The sequence below is a fragment of the Cydia strobilella genome, chromosome 18, assembly GCF_947568885.1.
Source record: "Cydia strobilella chromosome 18, ilCydStro3.1, whole genome shotgun sequence".
Taxonomy (NCBI): domain Eukaryota; kingdom Metazoa; phylum Arthropoda; class Insecta; order Lepidoptera; family Tortricidae; genus Cydia; species Cydia strobilella.
The window spans coordinates 4,812,674-4,832,968 of record NC_086058.1 but is presented as its reverse complement, the minus strand read 5'-3'; the positions used below and the strand labels follow the sequence as shown (position 1 = coordinate 4,832,968).

Sequence of the window (20,295 nt, the reverse complement as noted above, 5' to 3'; positions counted from 1 at the left end):
ATTGCAATAGATTACAGTTAACAATTGAATGAGGTTTCCAATGCCTGTTACGGCTGTTATGCATATGGTGTATTATGTAACTGGCAGAACCAGTTCAGTTGCCGTTGCCTCATATTGAATACACTCGGAAGTGTTAGTCACAGTTCCTAAATCCAATTCCCATCCGATTATGTCGCATGTCGCAATAGAGGTTAAATTGTAAAAAAAATATGTAGAGAAAATAAAATTTCTTTCTGCCTCTATCGATATCCCATATTCATCCGACAGAGAGGCAGATAGCGAAATTTCGTTTTTTGTGGTAGGCCCTCGGGTTTATTGGTTACTAAGCTTAGGTAGATAGTAGATATAATAATCCCAGATGTTACTTAAATACTTACTAGGTAAATCTGGGATTTTCTATTTCTTACAATTATTTAACTAAAAATGGGTAGTTTTCAAAATATACTCTATTAGCTTTGATACACAAATGCAAACGTTTGTTAAAATTTTGGGCCATCCTGTAAAATAACATTAGTTTCCACTTCTTGTTACTTACGTACAAATAGCACCTCCATACAAATAGCCTCTTCTCCAAAATCGAAATATCAGTTGTTTTCATACGTATACGTATTATGACCAATTAGTACACAATGTACTTTTACTCGGATCTCGTATTTGCGATTTCGCCGATCGCATTCCATGTGCGCGTGCGCCGTTGTGTGACACAGATCTTGAGGCCGCCGTGATAAAGGATCGTTCACACTGATTCACAGACTACACGGACATTATAATTTTCCTTAATTTTTTATTTTGTTGTATACAAGTTATATTACTTAAACTAGTACTTAAACAAATTTATATAACATATATATATATATATATATATTTTTTAGTTATTATTTTTTTCTGTATATTTTACGAAAATAAATGATTTTAATTTTAATTTTTTTTTTAATTATGAAGCGTTGACAAAGAGCACAAGGTCATCACACGTAGGTGCAACTTTACTTGTAAAATGCTAAGATTCGAGCAGCACAACTGAGTTGTACTCTACACCATTTTGTAGTACCCCTTAACCCTTAGTAACCCGTAGTAACCCTTAGTCTCGCCTTGTCCGTCTGTCCGAGGCTTTGCTCCATTATCGTTAGTGCTAGAAATAGAAAGCTGCAATTTGGCATGGATACATAAACAACATAAAGCATGCATTGCGGCAGAACGTTTTTTTCTTAATTTCTTTTTTGCTTTGACCCAATAGTGTAGGGTATCTTTGGATAGGTCTTTCAAAACGAATAAGGGTCACCAAAAACCATTTTTTGATAAAGTTAATATCTTCGGAAATAATCGCTACTAAAGAAAAAAATATATTGCCCCCCCTCCCCCCCTCCCAAAAAATATGAAAAAATCGTAAAATAAAAGCTTAATAAATTCTTTTAATGATAACTATATCGAGCATGATTGGTCTAGTCGTTTTTGAGTTATTGCAAAAAATCGTCTCTTCTTAGTAAAAAGACGTACAACTCGTACAAGCGCTGCAAAAGTAAGTACTCTCCTATGCTTGTAATGTACATGATTATACTAATGGCCCCCGTTTGGCCTATTTTGGCAGAATGGTAACTACGAAACCCTACACTGAGCATGGCCCGACATGCTCTTGGCCGATTTTTTTTATATTATAATTTTAACAGCATAACAAGTTTCAAAGGAAAGCGAAGGAAAATTGAAAACATTTGCTTACAACTAAACAAACTCGTCGTAGTCTAGTAAACACGAGACTTTGTTTATTTCTATTTGTCTGTGGTACTGAGGTATTTTAAATGTCTTTACTACATCACCGCAAAACTATACCTACAATACAACATACCAAGCAATTTTTAACCTAAATCCAATGAAATAGGAGCGCTGACAGATCACTATTAAGTTGGCAGACTTTTATTGTTATGGCTTCTTCAAATCAGCCAGTTATAAAAATGCCCGGAAGTTATGCTGCCTCTTTTGTAAGAAATGTTTTCTAATTTTAATTAGTCTGTGGTCGCTGCTTTGTTTTAAAGCTATATTCTCGGTCGTTGTAAATGTTATTGTTTTTGTTTAACGATTAAAGATACGGATTTTAATATTGTATAGTGTTGAAAGTTGGCTGTGACATTTGATAATATAAGTAAATACAATACAACTATTGTATTTAAAAGTAAAATAAAAAGTGGCATTGTTTTAATATTGCAAGTTTTGCAACGTACCTACAATACATACATACATACATACATACCTTGTATTATGTAACCGAAATAATCAAATTTACCAAGTTAAATTAATTCATGCACTAACGAATCATCATTAAGTATATCAATGTGGGCGGAATTATCATAGGTATACTATACGGCAAATTTAATGTTGGAAAATTCTAGAATTTGTTACTTATAAACATGTTATTACTTATAAAGAAACAATAAGATGAGTTCTATAAAAATAAAACACATATTCCGCACTTAAAATACGTCAGTGTTAGATTTAGGGACTATTTTCATATTTTTATTTTTATGTGCATAACAATATAGTCCATATATTATTAAACTGTTTACTCGTATTATCATACTGAATAAACAGCCTATGTCAAATATATTTGCCACGCTACATTCTCCATTGTAGGCTTTATTCTAAAGCGAGGTTTAGACTAGCAAGAACTTGCATGCAATTTACGTTACATTGCCGACTACTAAGGTAAACTGCATTCAAAAGTTTGATCAGATACCGCAATGTAACGTAAATTGCATGCAAGTTCTTGCTATTCTAAACCTCGCTTAAGGCTTTAATAATTATGTGTCTGCTGTGTACTGTGATATCTTTCGTAAGGAGGCCCATGTCTAATTGTTTACTCGTACTAGTGGCCAGCTTTCCGCTGATATATAGGTAATATTGATACCTCGAGGGATAGGCTGCCTTCGCCACTGAGGCGAATATGAGTGAAAATGAGAGAATCAACCTCTTTGATTGTAATTCCACATCCTAATCGCATTGACTTGTATATCACTTCGTAAAGACGGGCCTTATGGCTCCTTTACACGATGGACCATCATAGTGGCCCACTAAGATGGGCCATTACGGGAACTACGAAGTGGGCCAGTTCGTTGGTGCGCAAATCGCGCAAATATTCGCTTAGCGTTTTATGAACTATCTTTACTTTTGAAATCTTTGCCCAATCGGAGATATGCTGCTGGCAATGCGAGCAGTATATTCTCGAGTGTAGGTTTCCATGCTTAATATGAACTAATGTTTTATTACATTATCATATTAGTTAATTTTAGTGACTTCATCTTCACATATCACGGTTTATTTTCCATCCACCCACCCCACATCCAGGTGGGTGGATAGCTAATTTTAGATCTCAATTATATTCAAATACGGTGCCTAATATGCTGGTAAACATCTATTTATATGTTGAAATATTCACAAAGCTGAGACTTTTTCACCATATAGCTAATACAGTATAAATGTGTTTACAATGCATGTGCTCGAAAAGTGCGTTTCCTACGGAGCCATATCATGCGGAAAGTACTACTTTTCCGCACTAGTGCTCTTTGTTTTCCAATTTTTTTTAAGACCACTTTTCGTGCATATGTCGAAAGTTTAAAGGGCCATATGTACTGTAAAACGTTGTACGATACACGTGCGAATAGGTAAATCGCAACTCGTGTCGATTTAAAACACTCCTTTTAATAATTAAACTTATCTGCCATGATATGTTTTTTTATTTACTCGCACAATGCATAGTAAAACTTGTTGCATAAATAGTAAATAGCTATTTCCGATTGCGTATAGTTGTTACCTCTTTTCCAGGCATAGTACGATTCATTGACCACATATGTGTCATTTTTATATCAACCTTAGCATTCCGATTTAAGGTTCAAATTACATTCGTCTTTCGGGAAAAGTTACTCGCCCTCAAATGAATCACCAAAACTTTTGGAATATAAGTTTGGATTTTTTGGGAAAACCTTCTAGATTGGTATGACCTAGAAAAGGGCAAGGACAAATATCTCTAGGTCAAGTTATACTAGTGGCACAAAGATGTAAGCTGAATACTTTGTGAATTGGCAGTGCGCATTCGCAAGGCGAGCTTCTTATGAGCGACAAAGATTGTGCTACACGGAAGGGTTTGACAAAAGAGCGTGAGTCAGAACCATTATCAATGAATAACGTGTGCAAACCATAACTAACTTTAAACTAATTGTTAATGCGACTTCCACAGAAATAAATATATTACCATAGAAGACGCAAATGCATCTACTTCGCGTGACCGAACCCCGACCAAGCGTCGAGGTTGACCGTCGCTCTTTACAGCCAACGCTGCCGGTTGTTGCAGCCGGACGTCCGTGAAAACTTAAAAAATGCTTTGTTGCATGATAATTAACTGCAACAGCCCAAAAATTGCGAGCACCCAAAGGCAAGAACGTATTTCCTATCACAGATAAGTAATTTTAAAGTTATATTATGCGTAAATTTTGTATGAAAAAGTCGGTACGCTTGGTTTCAATACAAATCGTGTTATTTGCGTCATGTAGCGTATATATTAAATCTGTGGCGACTTCTGACATCGAAAGTTCATATGACGGTCATACAAAAAGAACGAGATGGTCATACAAAAGCTAAACGTAAAGACACTAACTAGAGAGACAGAAATATAGTCCCACTTATTTTCAATATCCCGACAACTGTCCAATGCATCATATAAATTATTTTTCCCAGTCGTACACTCTTGGCAGAATTGTGGTCGTCATCCTCGTCCTCTTACATGAGATTCCTGTGGTTCATTAGATTGTCTTTTTATACATTCTTAATTTTTTGAAAATTTCACGCAAACCATGCGTTGGTTTAGAGTAGATACTTTTCACAAAAACCCTCCAGAATTATCCGTTTGAAGTTTTCGAACTTTCCCATCTAAACTCTAAACTAAATGGTATTGAACAAATATAATATTGTTTTTTTACAAAATCGTCACGTTTCAAATAGATTAAAAATGACAACAACACATAGTCATAATTTGGGGCATTTTCTATTAAAAGGGACCTTATTGTCGATGGCGCTTACGCCGCACGGCTTCGCGCGGCATTGTATTTATATCGGAGCATCGTTAATAATGGCGTAAGCGCCATCGACAATAAGGTCCCTTTTTATAGAAAATACCACATTTGAAGAATCAAAATCACTATGACGCGTGGTGAATACTCAATAAGCTGCGGTTAGTTCCCGAGTCCTTATCTGATGAAATATAAATAAATATCTATTTGCGGTTTTCTACGTGTCTATACCTATTGTAACCGCAGAGATGTGACAATGCATTCCAAGATAGGGTTTTGTGTTCAATAAGTTACAATAATATTAAATTTGTATGTCATTACTCATTAGAGTCAGGCTAAGCTAACTCTCAAATCAAATGGATCACAGAGTGTGGAAGTGTTATCATAAACGTCAAACTACATAACATTTGCACACTCTGTGCAAACGCACACGGCTTGATTCTAAAATACTATTTCCAATGGGTTCCCCTCATCTGGCATAATATTGTTTGTCAGAAATACACTTCGCATAACACGTATCGCAGAAAACTTTTAGTCGACTGATACTTTCGCATAAATACTTATATAGGTACTTGCCATAATAGTCATTTCGCATAATATTCATTTGGCTGAATTTTCTAAGTGGCTTTGGTTAGGGTATTCTGCCAAATAATATTATGCGAAAATAAATTCTGCAAAGTAATATTATGCGAAAAGCAGTATGCCAAAAGTATTTCTGCCAAACGATATTTCTACCAAGTAACATTATGCAATACAAAGATATGTCAAAAAACTTTCTACAACACAATAGGGAACCATTTCCAATATTTCTTAAAGTTATAATGTACTCATGATGTTTGTTTGTTGGTTAAACACATGATTTCTTCGATTTCATGCAATTTTCACTGTCTCGTATATCCTCTCATATAACGAAACGTTAATCGCTACCATGTCAAATGGGCGTCACAATTCAATTGTTTTTTATTTCTATTATCTATGGTTAGGTTACTTACGGACATAGACACAGACAATAACTATTGTAAATATTCACACAGTCACTTGTTTCCACGCTTACTTGATTATGCGGAGATTGAAGAGGTTATTACTTGTCAATTATTTATTATAACAATACCTAAAATACACGTAATGTTAAGGATAGTGCGATTTTATTATAGGCAATCTCTTGAGATACTCACCTACCAACCTGGATGCGCAATGCACATGCTCCTCTACGTTCCGGAAGGTTCCCGTGCTGAGGATCCGGAACCACGGCTGAAGACGTCTATCTCCGAGTGCAACTTTCTGCAACGTAGTGCAGGGAAGTGACTCCTATCAAAGACTTGTTTCGCGCTAATTTACTAATCTGCCAGCTCAGAATTAGACTCACGGCCCTATCTTCCGTTTAGTTAGTTTTTAGTTTAAATACATTTTGTAATTTTAATCCGGGTATTTTTCTTCAACGTATCCTATCCTACTAAATGCGACTTAAAACGTCACATTGGACGGTAGGTAGGTTTAGTTTTAATCGTTTTATTTTATAAGTAGTCTTAATTTTGTTTTATACAATTAATGTAAATTTTATTTTTACACAGTTAGTTGTATATTTACCACAGCTATGCCCCTGTTTGCCTATGCCTACGTTTGATTTTTTCGAATTTTTTTGTTATTATAAAAGTTAAGGAGCATTAAAAAATGTGTATGAAATCTGGCAATCTCTTATAACATACTATACACAAGCCTGGATTTTAGGGCCCCTAGGGGCTAGGTATGGCACTTAGAATTTAGGGGGGCCTCCTTTCCATCTCAAAACTATTCCAAGCTTGCCTAGGGGCCCGGTCCGGGCCTTGTGTGCTTAGGCGTAAATCTGGCCCTGTATTTACAAGGTTCCTTGTGTGCGTATCATAGTGAAGAAAGATGAGTACATACGTGAGTTAGCAACTTAAAGATTAATTTAGTTTAAGGTTTTATTCAAAATTTTATGAAATCATATATATGCTTCCAAATATTAACTTATCTACTCAACTTGAAAATCCGCGTCATTATAGTAGACTATTGTAACTGAAAATAAATATTGAGAACCCTTATTTCAATTATCGTAAAAACGTATCATTTTATGTCAAAAACATGTTTTTCTGACCCAAAATAAACCTACTGAAATGAAAAGTCTTGTAAGCGGTAAGGCGGTAACAATACCGATTAGTGTTGGCATGGATGTAAACAAATGAATCAGTGCGCGCGCACAGCACGCGCGCACTCGGAAATGTTCCACATGCGTTGCCGTGTTGTCGTACACGTACACATACGAGCATGGAATATAAAACACCGCGATTACCTACTTATTTACGACGCATCATCTTTATTATAAGATGCAGTGGTATTCTTTAAACATTTTTTATTACGTACAATACTTGCAATTATCCAATTAAAACTATTGTAACTATTGTTAGTTGGGTTCAATTGCATTGTATGTATTGTAGCGGTTAAGGATGTCTCGTGATTATTATTATTATTCTGATTGAAATAAAACCACTAAATAATGTGTATAAAAACCGTGATTTAGATAAAGAAATAACTCTAATAAATTCAACAAAAACGATCAACAACACACCGGTTTTGGTATACCTATTGGTTATGTGCAAAAACAGTCAATTTGAGACCCTACTTTTTAGAAACCAGTCGATAATTGTGTTTTGTACAATAAATAAATATTTCGGGACAATCTTACACAGATCAACCTAGCCCCAATTGCGCAAACTACGCAAAGCTTGTACTATTTGCCTTACATACGTATATAGATAAATACATACTTATATACATAGAAAACACCCATGACTCAGGAACAAATATCAGAGTTCATCACACAAATAAATGCCCTTACCGGGATTCGATCCCGGGACCATCGGCTTCATAGGCAGGGTCACTACACTACCCACTGTGCCAGACCGGTCGTCATAAAGACTACATACATACATAATGTACTCTTTATTCGATGACCTAGGAATGTGGTTTGCTTAAAACAACGAAGCCAAATAACAAATTAAAAAATGCTCGGATTATAAAAAATAAACCAGTAAAATACGTATAGTGGACAGACCCTCATTAATTTGTTGACGTTAAACTCATCCACAAAAAATATTAAAAGCTAAAAAAGTGATTCCGACTATGATGCAAAGCTTGCGGTCAAAATATCATCTGTCATGTACCTAGCGAATGTAGCGATTAGTCATTGCTACTGTTATGAATTGAACCCACGTGGTCTTGCCCCATCCTGACCTTTGACTATTATAACAAATTAATCATTAACAAAACATCGTGACACGCATATGGTAACCGTGACCAGCACAAAGACCTTACATAACGGGGGCCGATTCTATTTAAAATTGTTGATAAGGTTTTAATCTTATTTTGATACGCTTGAGTTATCACCAATAAGTGCGAGCGAGATGCCTTAGGAGGCTCCTGCGGCCATAGCAAGGTCGCTTTTTTATCACCTGTCACCATGCCTGTCACGTTCTAACAAGTATGTAAGTGCGAAATTGACAGGCATTAGGCATAGTGACAGGCGATAAAAATTTAGTATGCTGCCACCGCTGATTACATTTCGTGAGGACCAACTAGATGGATGGTCTTAGCTGACAATAGTGACAAAATTGAAGAAATGTCACTGATACCGCCGTGTTTCTTGCGCCGGTATCTTCTCGGGGCTGTGGTGTAGGGTTAGAACCGGCGGTTGTTTTTGTCATTCATAAGTGCATTGTAATATGCCTAAATTGATGAAAAACGACTTGCACTTTCACTGTAACATTTTCGAATCGCCCTTCAAGTCATATTTAAGATGAAAATTGAAAACCATGAACAAATTATGAAAATAGAATCGGCATTTAAGTGAATAAAAGTATTCAGAGTAATATGGCAATTATAAATTACTAGATAACCATATATTAAATGAGAATGCCCGCAAATTAACCTCTATGGTTGCTAAGTTATGAATGTTATGATAAACAGCTTTGAGCAGATTTCCACGTCTCATTTGTTTTAATTTACGTGCAGTTTGTTATACAAGTTATGAGATTTAATTGTTCATCTGCGTGTGTCTAAATGCTCAAGATAATCGTAGAACTTAAAAAATAACTTGGGTTTTGAATACAACAGTGTACTGTCACTGTCAGTTTTTCAACTTGCCTGTTTCTGATACTAAGTTAAATGATTGGATAATTTAAACTTTGGATGTTATTTGACACTAGTAGGTAGATACCTAGGAGAGGTAGATGTGCTGTAATGTAACGCCCTAAATAAAGGAAGTAATAATGGTAATTTTGAAAATATTTAAAATAAGGATTAAAACACTGTGGTGGATACGATAAAGGATGACTCACGCTAGACCGGGCCGGGGCCGGGCCGGAGCTTCCGGCGCTTCGTTTTCTATGGAAAGCACCACGTGATCACCGATCAGCCGTCATAGAAAATGACATGTCGGAAGCATCGGCCCGGGCCCGGCCCGGTCTAGCGTGGCTCATCCTTAATACAAAAACATACTTACCACGATGTTAAGAAACTTATTTTTTATATTAATGACCAGTAGAAAACGAGATAAACGCTTACATTGCACTAACAATCTTAACAGTATTCACATTCTGTACACTAAACGGGTTATACTTAACCGTATCCTTCTAAGTACTTAAACTAAATTTAAAACCTTGTCGAAAACATTATACAACATAAATAATTATTTTGTGTTAAGTTATTCCGTTGCTTGGACATGCTTGGAGGCGGTTTGCTCAGGAATTAAGTTTATTAAGTAGGTAATAATTTCTGACACGGTTTGCATGATAAGCAAGGATTCAGCTCGGCTTGTCTAGGTCATAGCTGTTCAATGATAACGATTGTTTTGATTTATAAAGGATGTTTGCTAATCTTTTATATTAGTACCTATTTACCGACGGGTAATAAACTCCAATACAGAATGAAAAATCTTTCAAAACTTCAAACACCCCAATATACATATGTTTCATATCAGCAGCATTGATGTAACTATAATTTTTCATCTATCAACCTTTACAAAAACCTAACACTGGGCGTAGGTACGAACTCTAACCACAATTTCCGAACCGAATTATGAAACCGAATATATATGTAGGTACTGTTATTTTAAACATAGTAATTATGAAAAAGAAAATCTTTATTTCCAGGCATCTATTGGCCCATAGATAAATACCTTAAAACTAGCATACATATTATACAATATATCTTAAAAACTAAAATCACACCTATGGCTGCGATGCATTTCGCAACCGCGCTGTGCCAGGGAGCCGGCACCTATGGTTACAAACAGGCACAGCCGGCAGCCCTCCGTCGTACAATATTTCGAAAGATTTAAAAATAACTCTCTTGTCTCTTCATTTTATTAACCTTCCATTTTGTCTCCAGAAATACTCCCAGAGGCGCTTCGAACGAAATGTGTCCGATGCACAGAAAACCAGAAGCAAACAGCAGTGAAAGTGATCAAGCGAGTGAAGGCTGAATATCCTGAGGACTGGCAGAAGTTAGCTTCACGATGGGATCCCACGGGAGACTTCACTAGATACTTCGAGGAGGTGCTCACTAGGGATCATTTCAATACTATCCCTAACAGTAAGTATATGTTAGATATGACTGTGATTCATCACTACTAGCTGAGTTTAGAGTCCAAATAAGTAGCATAATGTAAGTAAACTCATATGAATCAAATATATATATCATATCAAAATAATGATTATTGAAATCCTCAGGTAACGAGATCCTTGGATCATCACCGCTGCCGACGCCGCCACCGCCGCCGCCACCAACGCAGACCACCAGACGACCATTCTCTCCACCACCTCCACCAACACTGCCGCCGCTCTCCGTGATACCAACTAACACGCAGACGACTTCCACGCCTCCACGGCCGGTCATATTGAACCGGTAAGTTTGTATAACTACCATTCCAGCTACACCACCAAAACAGGTAGCCAGACGACCATTCTCACCACCACCTCCACCATCACTGCTGCCGCTCTTCGTGATACCATCTAACACACAGACGACTTCTACGTCTCCACGCCTTGTCATATTGAACCGGTAACTTTGTATAACTACCATTCCAGCTAAACCACCAAAACAGATACCCAAACGACCATTCTCACCACCACCTTCACTGGCACTGCCGCCGGTCTCCGTGATACACGTAGGCGACTTCCATGCCTCCACGTCCGGTCTTATTGAACCGGGAAGTTTGTATAACCACCATCCCAGCTACTCTACCTATGTAGACCAGAATATATGAGAATACATGCTAGATAGAGATAAGCAGGTTTTCTCATTCATGGACCTTAGGCGTTTATCGAATAGCCCCAACGATTGGCTTTTCCTTTGAATTGGTTACCCGTTCATTTGATGTAGCTCTAGCTAGGAAGGGGTTTCCTTTCAGAGATACCGCTAAAATGAAAGGGTATCCCCTTCCTAATTCTAAGTGCTGTCAATGAGCTAGACACCTATTCCTTCACTTTAAACATAAACAAGCAGCTGCTAGCAATATTTGATTCTATTTTTAGAGACAGTTGAAAATGGCATAAGCGTTATAATTTATAATCGATACCCCTTCAAGAGGTTAGCGCTTAGGAACGGGCTTACCCGAATAATGAAGCGCTTAAAAAGCCAAATGAAAGAATTTAAGTTAGCAAATACTGCAAATAGTCTTCCCAAAACCCCTCGAAGGGGATACCGGACCGGTCCCTGTTCTCATTGTTGTATTCAGTGGTAACTGTTAAAAGTGAGTTAGTACGTCATTAGCCGGAAATTAAGAATGTAGTGATTTGCTAAACACGACACTAATAAAAATCTGAACTGAATCCTAAGCATTTGTAATGCGAAAAACTCTTAGTCTTATAAATTCCCATATCTCCATTTATGTATTAGAGATTTCCATTAGTTCTATAGAGTTGTAGAAGTCTAAAGTTGCGTTGAATTCTGGCGAATGCGTTTGCTTAATAATCTAGAATTTTGAAACCTTGACAGTAGTTAGAAAGCATCTTGCAAACAGATCAGGAAGTCTTCAAGTAGTACAAAATGTGTAATTCTATAGAACTAATGAGTATATCCCTCGCCAGGCCTTCAAACCCACCGCCTCCACCGACGCTGCCGCCTGCACCAGTGCCTTCTAGCTCGCAGCCGCCCATCTCCACTTCGCCACGGCCCGTCATACTAAATAGGTTAGTCTATCTTTCAGCAATTTCAGCCGCAGCAGCAGCCAACACAACAACTGCATCAATGCAATTAGGTACGGTACGATATAAGTAAGGTGGCTTTTCTTCCCACTGTCCTATCACATTAAGGTACCGTTCGGATTCAGACTGCACCAGCATTACTGCTGCAGTATTGCGGCGCGACATTACTGTCGACTACATTGCTGTGGCAAATATCAAAATTCCGGGCAGGTAATGTCAAGTATAAACTTCTTAATAAAAAAGACCTTTTGACATTTTCTGCTGTAATGCAGTCGGCAGAATGACAATAGTAGTATTGCATTGTATTGCATGACATTACTGCCGTCTGCATTGCTGACCCAAATGTCAAAATCGATGTCACCGTCCGTCATTTTGATATTTGCGACACCCTGAATCCGAACGGTAGTTTTAGCGCCACTTGCACCATCCCACTAACCCTTTGTTAACTGGTTAAACCATTAACGTTGTGTCAAATTGTACTGATAACCATGGTAACTCCAGGTTTAACCTATTAACCCCGGGTTAGTGGGATGGTGCTAGAGGGCCTTAGTGTAAATATCAAAAAAAATGTCAACGAGTCTAACAGTGGATTTTTTTACGTGTCCAAAAACACCCGACAATATAAATTACCATAAAATTAGGAAAAAAACAAACGCGACCGATTAGTAATCAAATTCGCTTGCGTCAAGCTGTTAGTAATTTGTTATGCAGAACCCTTGAACTGGTTTATCGCGGCGACTCGGCTGAAACTATTGATATGATAACTAAGTGATTGTTTACTGCGCAAATTCCTAAATACGAGTACGTACCTTCACACTGTTATTGTCGAGGCTAGTAAAATTCTATGACTCTCGTGAAAAGGGATATAAGTCACGCAGCGCAGGTGTGAAAAAGGGTAGTTTACTGCGCAAATTCCCAAATAAGGTGTTATTCTCGAGGTTTGTAAAATTCTTTGGCTCTTGTCAAAAGGGATACAAGTAGGGTATAAATTCCATATAAAGCTTGTACCTTTTTTTTACTTCCTTGTCCTCTCCTTATCCTTGGCCCCTATAACAATTGATATATGTAACTCCGTATAGTCCGTATAAGATAAGTAAAGTCTAAGGAAAAAACGTGCCTCGGAAAATCAAGACAAACTTATGCTCTAATATATGGCGCCATATTTTTGGCCTATACTCGTTTAGATGGCCTTGGCGACACCGTTTGATAATTAACAATTTTAAAACATAACACAGAAAGAACATGGGTCAGTCATGTTTTACTTTGACTACTAAATTCACTATGACAATAACCCTCTATCTCTGTATCTCTTTGCCTATATTAAATTGAATTATTAATGATAGTTCGTAATCGGTTCAGTGCGCAGTTTTTCTCCTTCACTGGCGCAAAAAGGCAAAAACACGAGAGCGCGGCGTTCCGCATTAATTTTTATAAGACCACAATTCATGCAGTTATTTTGATTTAGTCTGAAAAATGAAAACAACGAGTGATTTAAATTAAAATAATAATCATATAATCAGCTATCAAAAATAAACTCGGGAAAACCGGTGTCTTTTCTAGTGATAATATGAAAGTTAACGATTTGGATACATTTTACTAATAAGGCTTACTTTTACTAAAATGATACAGCTTTAAAGAAGTAGAAGGTTTGAACATGGTAAGGGTCCGGCAAGAAAATTAGGCTTTAAAGTCTAACCCCCTTATTCATAAAACTTTACGAGCCTGATGTTTTATCACTTTCTTACAAATACATAAGTCAAACTGACAGATAAAGACAAACGATTCATAGCTAATTCAGGCTTGTAATGCGTTTATGAATAACGCGATAATTGTTTTGTGATGCCCACAGTAAAGCCACATAACTTTAACTCATACTAAAAAAGTTTTTGTCCCATGCGCCGTATGGCAGACGCGAAAATTACGAAAGATTTAATATTATCTGGATTACATTATAACACTAGTACTGACATAGGAAAGAATGCAGTCTTAATGTAATACGAGATTATGTTGAAGAATGTGCAAGATTAAATGGATATCATTGTTTACGCAATGGTTTTACATCAATGACTCGTATTATAGTCTTCTTAAAACAGAAGGGCTAAGATGGCCGGCTCTTTATCATTTATCACCATGCCTGTCACGTTCTAATAAGTATGCAACTGCGAAAGTGACGCATGACATGACAGGTGATAAAAACGCGACCATGATAGCGCTGCAGGAAGGGTAACGTGACATTTGTTTTTTTTTTTTCATTCCATGCCATTGACGTTTCAGATCAATCCTTTTTTAACACAAATAACTTAAATCCCAATAGGACAAAAAATACACCTTCGTAGCTTCGTAGCTTATAATAGACACAAATGTATATATTGTTATAAAAATAAGATGATACGTTTTAATATCGTTGAGTTTCATTAACTATGTATAGTATGAATCTTATCAAATGATTTTTACGCCTAAGACCCTAATCTGTTAAACAAAAGCCATTGTTTCTTTTATGGGAGTGGTCGGCCATTGTGTCTGAGCGCGTGGCACAAAAGAAACAATGGGCTTTGTTTAACAGATTAAGTCTTAGGCGTAAAAATCATTTGAGAAGATTCATACTATAAAACGGAACTCAATTGCAATAGAGTTTGACTCTACTTATTGACCAAATCGATTCCGCTAGTGTCAAATCGTTTCAGTCGCATCCAATTGTGAAGGTATGTGGTTTACTTAAAAATAAAAATCATCACCAATAGAATTACTTATACAATATTATACGTCCTTTGCAGATTTAATCGAGAATAGAAAAAAACTCGTTTCTAATTTGCATTCTCAGAACTCTATAATTTGTTCTTGACATGTGTCGGCCTACCCTTCGAGTTTGAAAAATACTATAAGTATTTTTACAGTACATATGGTGCTTTTTTACCGCACTAGTGCGTTAATAAGCTCATTACGCAACTATGTCGATTGTCGAAAACTTAAAGGGCCATATGTACTGTAAAACGTTGTACGATACATGTGCGAATAGCTCGTGTCGACTTAAAACACTCCCTTCTTCGGTCGTGTTTTAATTTATCGCCCCTCGTTGCGAACACGTTACGAATTTCCTATTTTTTGCACTGTATCGTAATGTACTTATACTATAAAGTGACACCTGACAAGAAGCAATAGTGTGTCAAAGTCGTTTTTACCATTACCACCCATTACTAATCATTAGAAGCCAGTTTTAGGTGTCTTGCAGCTGCTTGTAGCATAGTTAGATCATTAGACACAATTACACGAATCAAATACCTATACGAGTATTTTTAATTACTATTCGTGAAAACACGTGTTTACGACTTGACCGGAATTTAGACACGCGAATACTTTGTTGTTACGCGCTCGTTTCATTTCATAATTTAATGACTTTATAACCGAAACAACTGCGGCAGCAAAGTGTTCCGTGAGTAGGTAATCTATCTACTATCGTACAGTCATCTACAATAATATGTTACTCTTCGAAGGCCGCAAAAATATCTTACACGGTCTTATAGTTAGTTAGTTAGTTTTGCTGGGCATTTTCCGCAACTCGACATCCAATGTGCCTATTTTGCGTGAAACGAGGTAGCGCTACTCTAACCACCCCAGCTCCTCCACGAAGCCTAGCAAGGTCTTCAGGTTGCTAGTTGCCTCCTTTAGTGTGTATGGATTCCCTAGGTATTTGCTCCTATATACTTCTACCTGTTTACAGTCTAGGAGAATATGTTTTGTTGTTTCTTCTTCTGCCATGCACGCTCTGCACATGGGGCTGTCCGTTTTACCCATAATATGTAGGTGTTTGTTTAGTGTGTTATGTCCTGTTATTAATCCTACTATTTTACGTAGTAAGCTTCTTGGTGTTTTTTGTAGAGCCTGAGCGTGTCTTATATTTTTGCGGCCTTTGAAAAGTAACATATTATTGCAGTTGACTGTAGGCATCGTTATGACGCATTAAATTTTAGGCATATCTCAAACACTATGAAATGCAGGGCCTTATTAGATAACTTTTATCATTGCTGAAAGGTAATTCGGACAGGTTGATATATGATATAACATGACTCTGCTTTAAAAATATCAACTCAAAACATTACTTAGCTTTCTAGCATTCTCATATTTTTTTACCAAAATATGTATACCTATGCCAATCGATGTTAATTAATTAGTTAGGGAAGGTCTCCTAAGACCGTTTTCGTGGAACTGCGGGGGATCAAGCCCAGTCAGCTGCAGTCAGTGCCCAGTTTAAAAAAGCCATCCTGTATAGTGTATATCAGTGTAGATACAAAAACCGGCCAAGTAAGAGTCGGACTCGCGCACCGAGGGTTCCGTACTTTTTAGTATTTGTTGTAATAGCGGCAACAGAAATATATCATCTGTGAAAATTTCAACTGTCGCTATCAAGGTTCATGAGATACAGCCTGGTGAGTGGTGACAGACAGACGGACAGTAGGACAGCGGAGTCTTATTAGTAATAGGGTCCCGTTTTAACCCTTTGGGTACGGAACCCTAAAAATACATAATTTATAAAATACTTATGCTATTAAAATAAAAAATATGCCTAGGCCAAACCCGTTTGGATTCAAACGTGTTATGCTTTAGGTAAACACCTGTGTAAATTTCAAATTATAAACGATATTAACTACGGGAAAATTTTAATGACTGTATTTAATTTTGTTTTTGTAGAATATTTCATTATCAAAATTATTGAGTTGCGTTAAATTGCTTTGGTCAATTTTAAAACCCAATAGTTACGCGTTATTCATAGGGACGTTATAATTGTTACAAAATTGCTTTTTTTATATAGAATGTGACTTCCTCATGCGGATGTGGGGAATTTTGAATTGTCGAAAAAAGACGGGGTGGTGTAAAGTTAACCGTTGAGATGATTTGCCTGACTCACACTTCTACCACAGTATTACAATTATTCTTCCCTATTGTAATACTGTGCTTCTACTCTTTTTTATTGACTTCTAGGTACATTTCTCATGACAGCATACATTGGCGTTTTCTAAAATAAATATTCAAAACCTGATTCTTTCAAATCTGGACATTCTTGGGCTCATTCTACTTAGAATCGACAGCATTCTCCATCCTGCTACTGACCATCTTTAAACCAATCTTAATCGGAGTATAAAACGTCAGATTGAACTTACAGTAAATGTCAAAATCGATGTGGCTGCCCAGATTTTAGACATTTGCTGTAGCAATGCAGTTGGAAATAATGTCGCGCTGCAATAATAATCCTGGTGTAGCCTAAATCCAAACGGTACTGTACGAATAACCTTAACTTTTTTAATAGAAATTAAATGATCGTGTACATAGATTTACAAAGTGTCTTACTCACAAGAAGAGTTTAACATCATGCCTGTAAAAACTCATTCATTAGCGACACTTTTGCAGAATAACAATAATAATATTCAGTCATTATTCGAAAAGCATTTCAGAAATTCAAAAAACAAACAATGGTCGAGCTAATTTTACACAGATTAGTCATTAGAATGAGGATGTGGGCATAGTCAAGTAATTGAGCTCACTTAGCAGCTTTCCCACAGTGAAGCTACTTATTTATGAGCACAATGACGCTAATAACCTGAGAATAAACTCATAAAGAGGTTGGTAACAAGCAGTGGCCAGTATCAAAATTTTTATGGCGCAATAGTACATATGTAGTTGGTCAAGCAAATCTTGTCAGTAAATAAGAACAAAAAAACTACACTCATCCCCTTCTTCTGGGCGCCAGCACCAGTGCTGTGCAAGTCAAAGACAGTATGACTCTCTGCGTCTACGCCTGAAATGAGACAGTCCCTTGACAAACTATAACTATTAATTGAAGCTATACATTTGAATTATTTTACCATGTCAGTACCTGCAAACCGAATTCCTTAAATAATAGTAGATTGTGTCACAAGGGAGCATAATGACAAATTTACGGCGAGGGCGTACATTGAATCCTAAGCGAAGCAAAGGATTCTATAATAGAATCCCGAGAGTAGAGAGGGATCTAAAATATAATCCTGAGCGTAGTGTGTTACGCCTAAGATGGAAATAATTTTGGTACCATTTGACGCATAATACTGCTTTTCACATCACCTATGACTCCTATACCCTACCTTAAGAAATACTATCGACTTTGATAATATAGGTATAGCGCCCACCTGGCTACGGCCCTGCAGGCATCCATAGGCTACGGTGAACGTTTGCCACCGACCTATAAAAAAAGAAACCAATGAATCTATTTAGCAGACTCTTTTCATCTTTGATTTACTATAGACTGATAGACTACAGGTTGATTTGCACAGTGAATCAATTCTCATTTTTTCTTTCAAAGCGTTACTAAACTTAACGGTTGAAAATATTGTCTTCGGTTACCGCGATAGTTACTCATGAAATAAAACTATGAAAACGGATTATATCGCGTATATTGAATTTATAATACATCCCGACGTTTCGAACTCTTTACAGCGTTCGTGGTCAACGGGTCACCCGTTCGAGAGAAGAGTTCGAAACGTCGGAATGTATTATAAATTCAATATACGCGATATAATCCGTTTTCATAGTTTTATTTAACGGTTGAAAATTTAGATTTCGAATAAATTACAGTGGATTTCGGATATAACGACGATGAAGAGACCACCGTCATGTCGTCGTTATATCCGGAAGTCGTTACAGGCAAAGGTAAAGAGATAAAGACATTTATGCATAAATTTAAATTCGAAACGTGAGTACGTTTCGAATGAGTGTTCACGCTATTTAATATCTACCTAGTTATAAACAAAGGTCACCACTGCATTGGAAAATGCAGTGATCCAGTGTCAAAGATCTTACCCTAAAGTAATGTCCAGCCAGACCCAGATAAAATTTTAAGCTAACACTATTTGAAATCATGTTTTAACCTACCTTAAATGTGATACCCATCATTCCAGGTTCGGCGATGACGGCGAGCTGGTGAATGGTCAGCCAGCACCGGCGCCGGCGCCGACCTTCCGTCCGACGACAGTGCGCCCGGTCTACACCACCAGGTAAATGTCACTGTCAATTATTAAGGCATGTGCACACCGGATGCGTGTGCGTAGACGTGCACGCATGCGTTGTAATATACAGATCCTTATGAGAGATCGCACACCGCTTGCGTAACGTGTGCGGTGTGCGTGCCCGGCTGCAACATTTTAGCGCACGCGTACGTCTCTTAATTTTATCTAATGTTAGGACACAAGCATATTAAAATCATAAACGGTTATTTTTTTTAATACAATAGCGGCAAATGATGATACTTACAATCGTTGTTTATATGATATAAAGTCTAATTTCACGAATTTTCAAATGAATGCCTGCATAAAAATAGCAATATGAATAATATGATAGATTTTTTGCCGCTACTGTACTTTTTGCTGCGGCTTATTGTCCCCATTTTCTTCTTATATTGAATCGCGGTAATTACACAACATATTATTTCCAGTAAAGCACAAATCGCACCCAAGTAAACTAGTAAACAATTTCTTACGTCTAATTGATAACATTATTGCACATGTGCGTAACCTGATGCAACGCAACACAGTTTTCGCCAACAAAGCAACATTGCAGTAAATACAAGGAGGCGTGAGAACTTGTTTCCGTACTTAATGTATTCATGATACATGGCAACTCCATCGCAATAATTAGGTATAATGTTCAGGTGTGTCAGTAGTCCTGGGTGCCTAGCCAATGTGACAATCGTTTGCGCTACGGTAACGAAACGCTTTGTGTTTCTCTATCACTTCCATATTGTTGCGAGAGTGACAATTGCGTTTCGTTCGCTACGAAGCGTAAACGATTGGCACGGTGGCTACGCACCCTGGTGTGGTTTGAAAATATGTGCTTACCCATTTTTTGTCTTATCACATTGCATTAAGGTTCTTGTATGAACATCGTTTAAAGGTTGACTGTAGTGGCGGTATGGTGTAGTATCCAAGGATAATAGTCATGCAATTATAAGCTGTGAAGTACTTAATCGTTTGAGATTTATAATTTATAAGTCAGCT

The 20,295-nt window shown here is 37.1% G+C and overlaps 2 protein-coding genes across 3 annotated transcripts in view; both read left to right on the top strand.

Annotated features, from left to right (window-relative positions):
- The window catches only part of LOC134749436 (uncharacterized), a 241,598-nt gene that overhangs the window by 134,913 nt on the left and 86,390 nt on the right, over positions 1-20,295 (top strand). The gene's annotated exons all lie outside the window — the stretch shown is intronic.
- The window catches only part of LOC134749430 (arp2/3 complex-activating protein rickA-like), a 35,622-nt gene that overhangs the window by 9,702 nt on the left and 5,625 nt on the right, over positions 1-20,295 (top strand). The window contains exons 2-5 of one of the 2 annotated variants that reach the window (XM_063684357.1): positions 10,458-10,661; positions 10,799-10,973; positions 12,158-12,259; positions 19,201-19,296. In XM_063684357.1, the coding sequence (XP_063540427.1) occupies positions 10,458-10,661; positions 10,799-10,973; positions 12,158-12,259; positions 19,201-19,296 (577 nt within the window). The remainder of the gene's footprint in view (positions 1-10,457; positions 10,662-10,798; positions 10,974-12,157; positions 12,260-19,200; positions 19,297-20,295) is intronic. The other variant, XM_063684358.1, reaches the window with a different exon arrangement.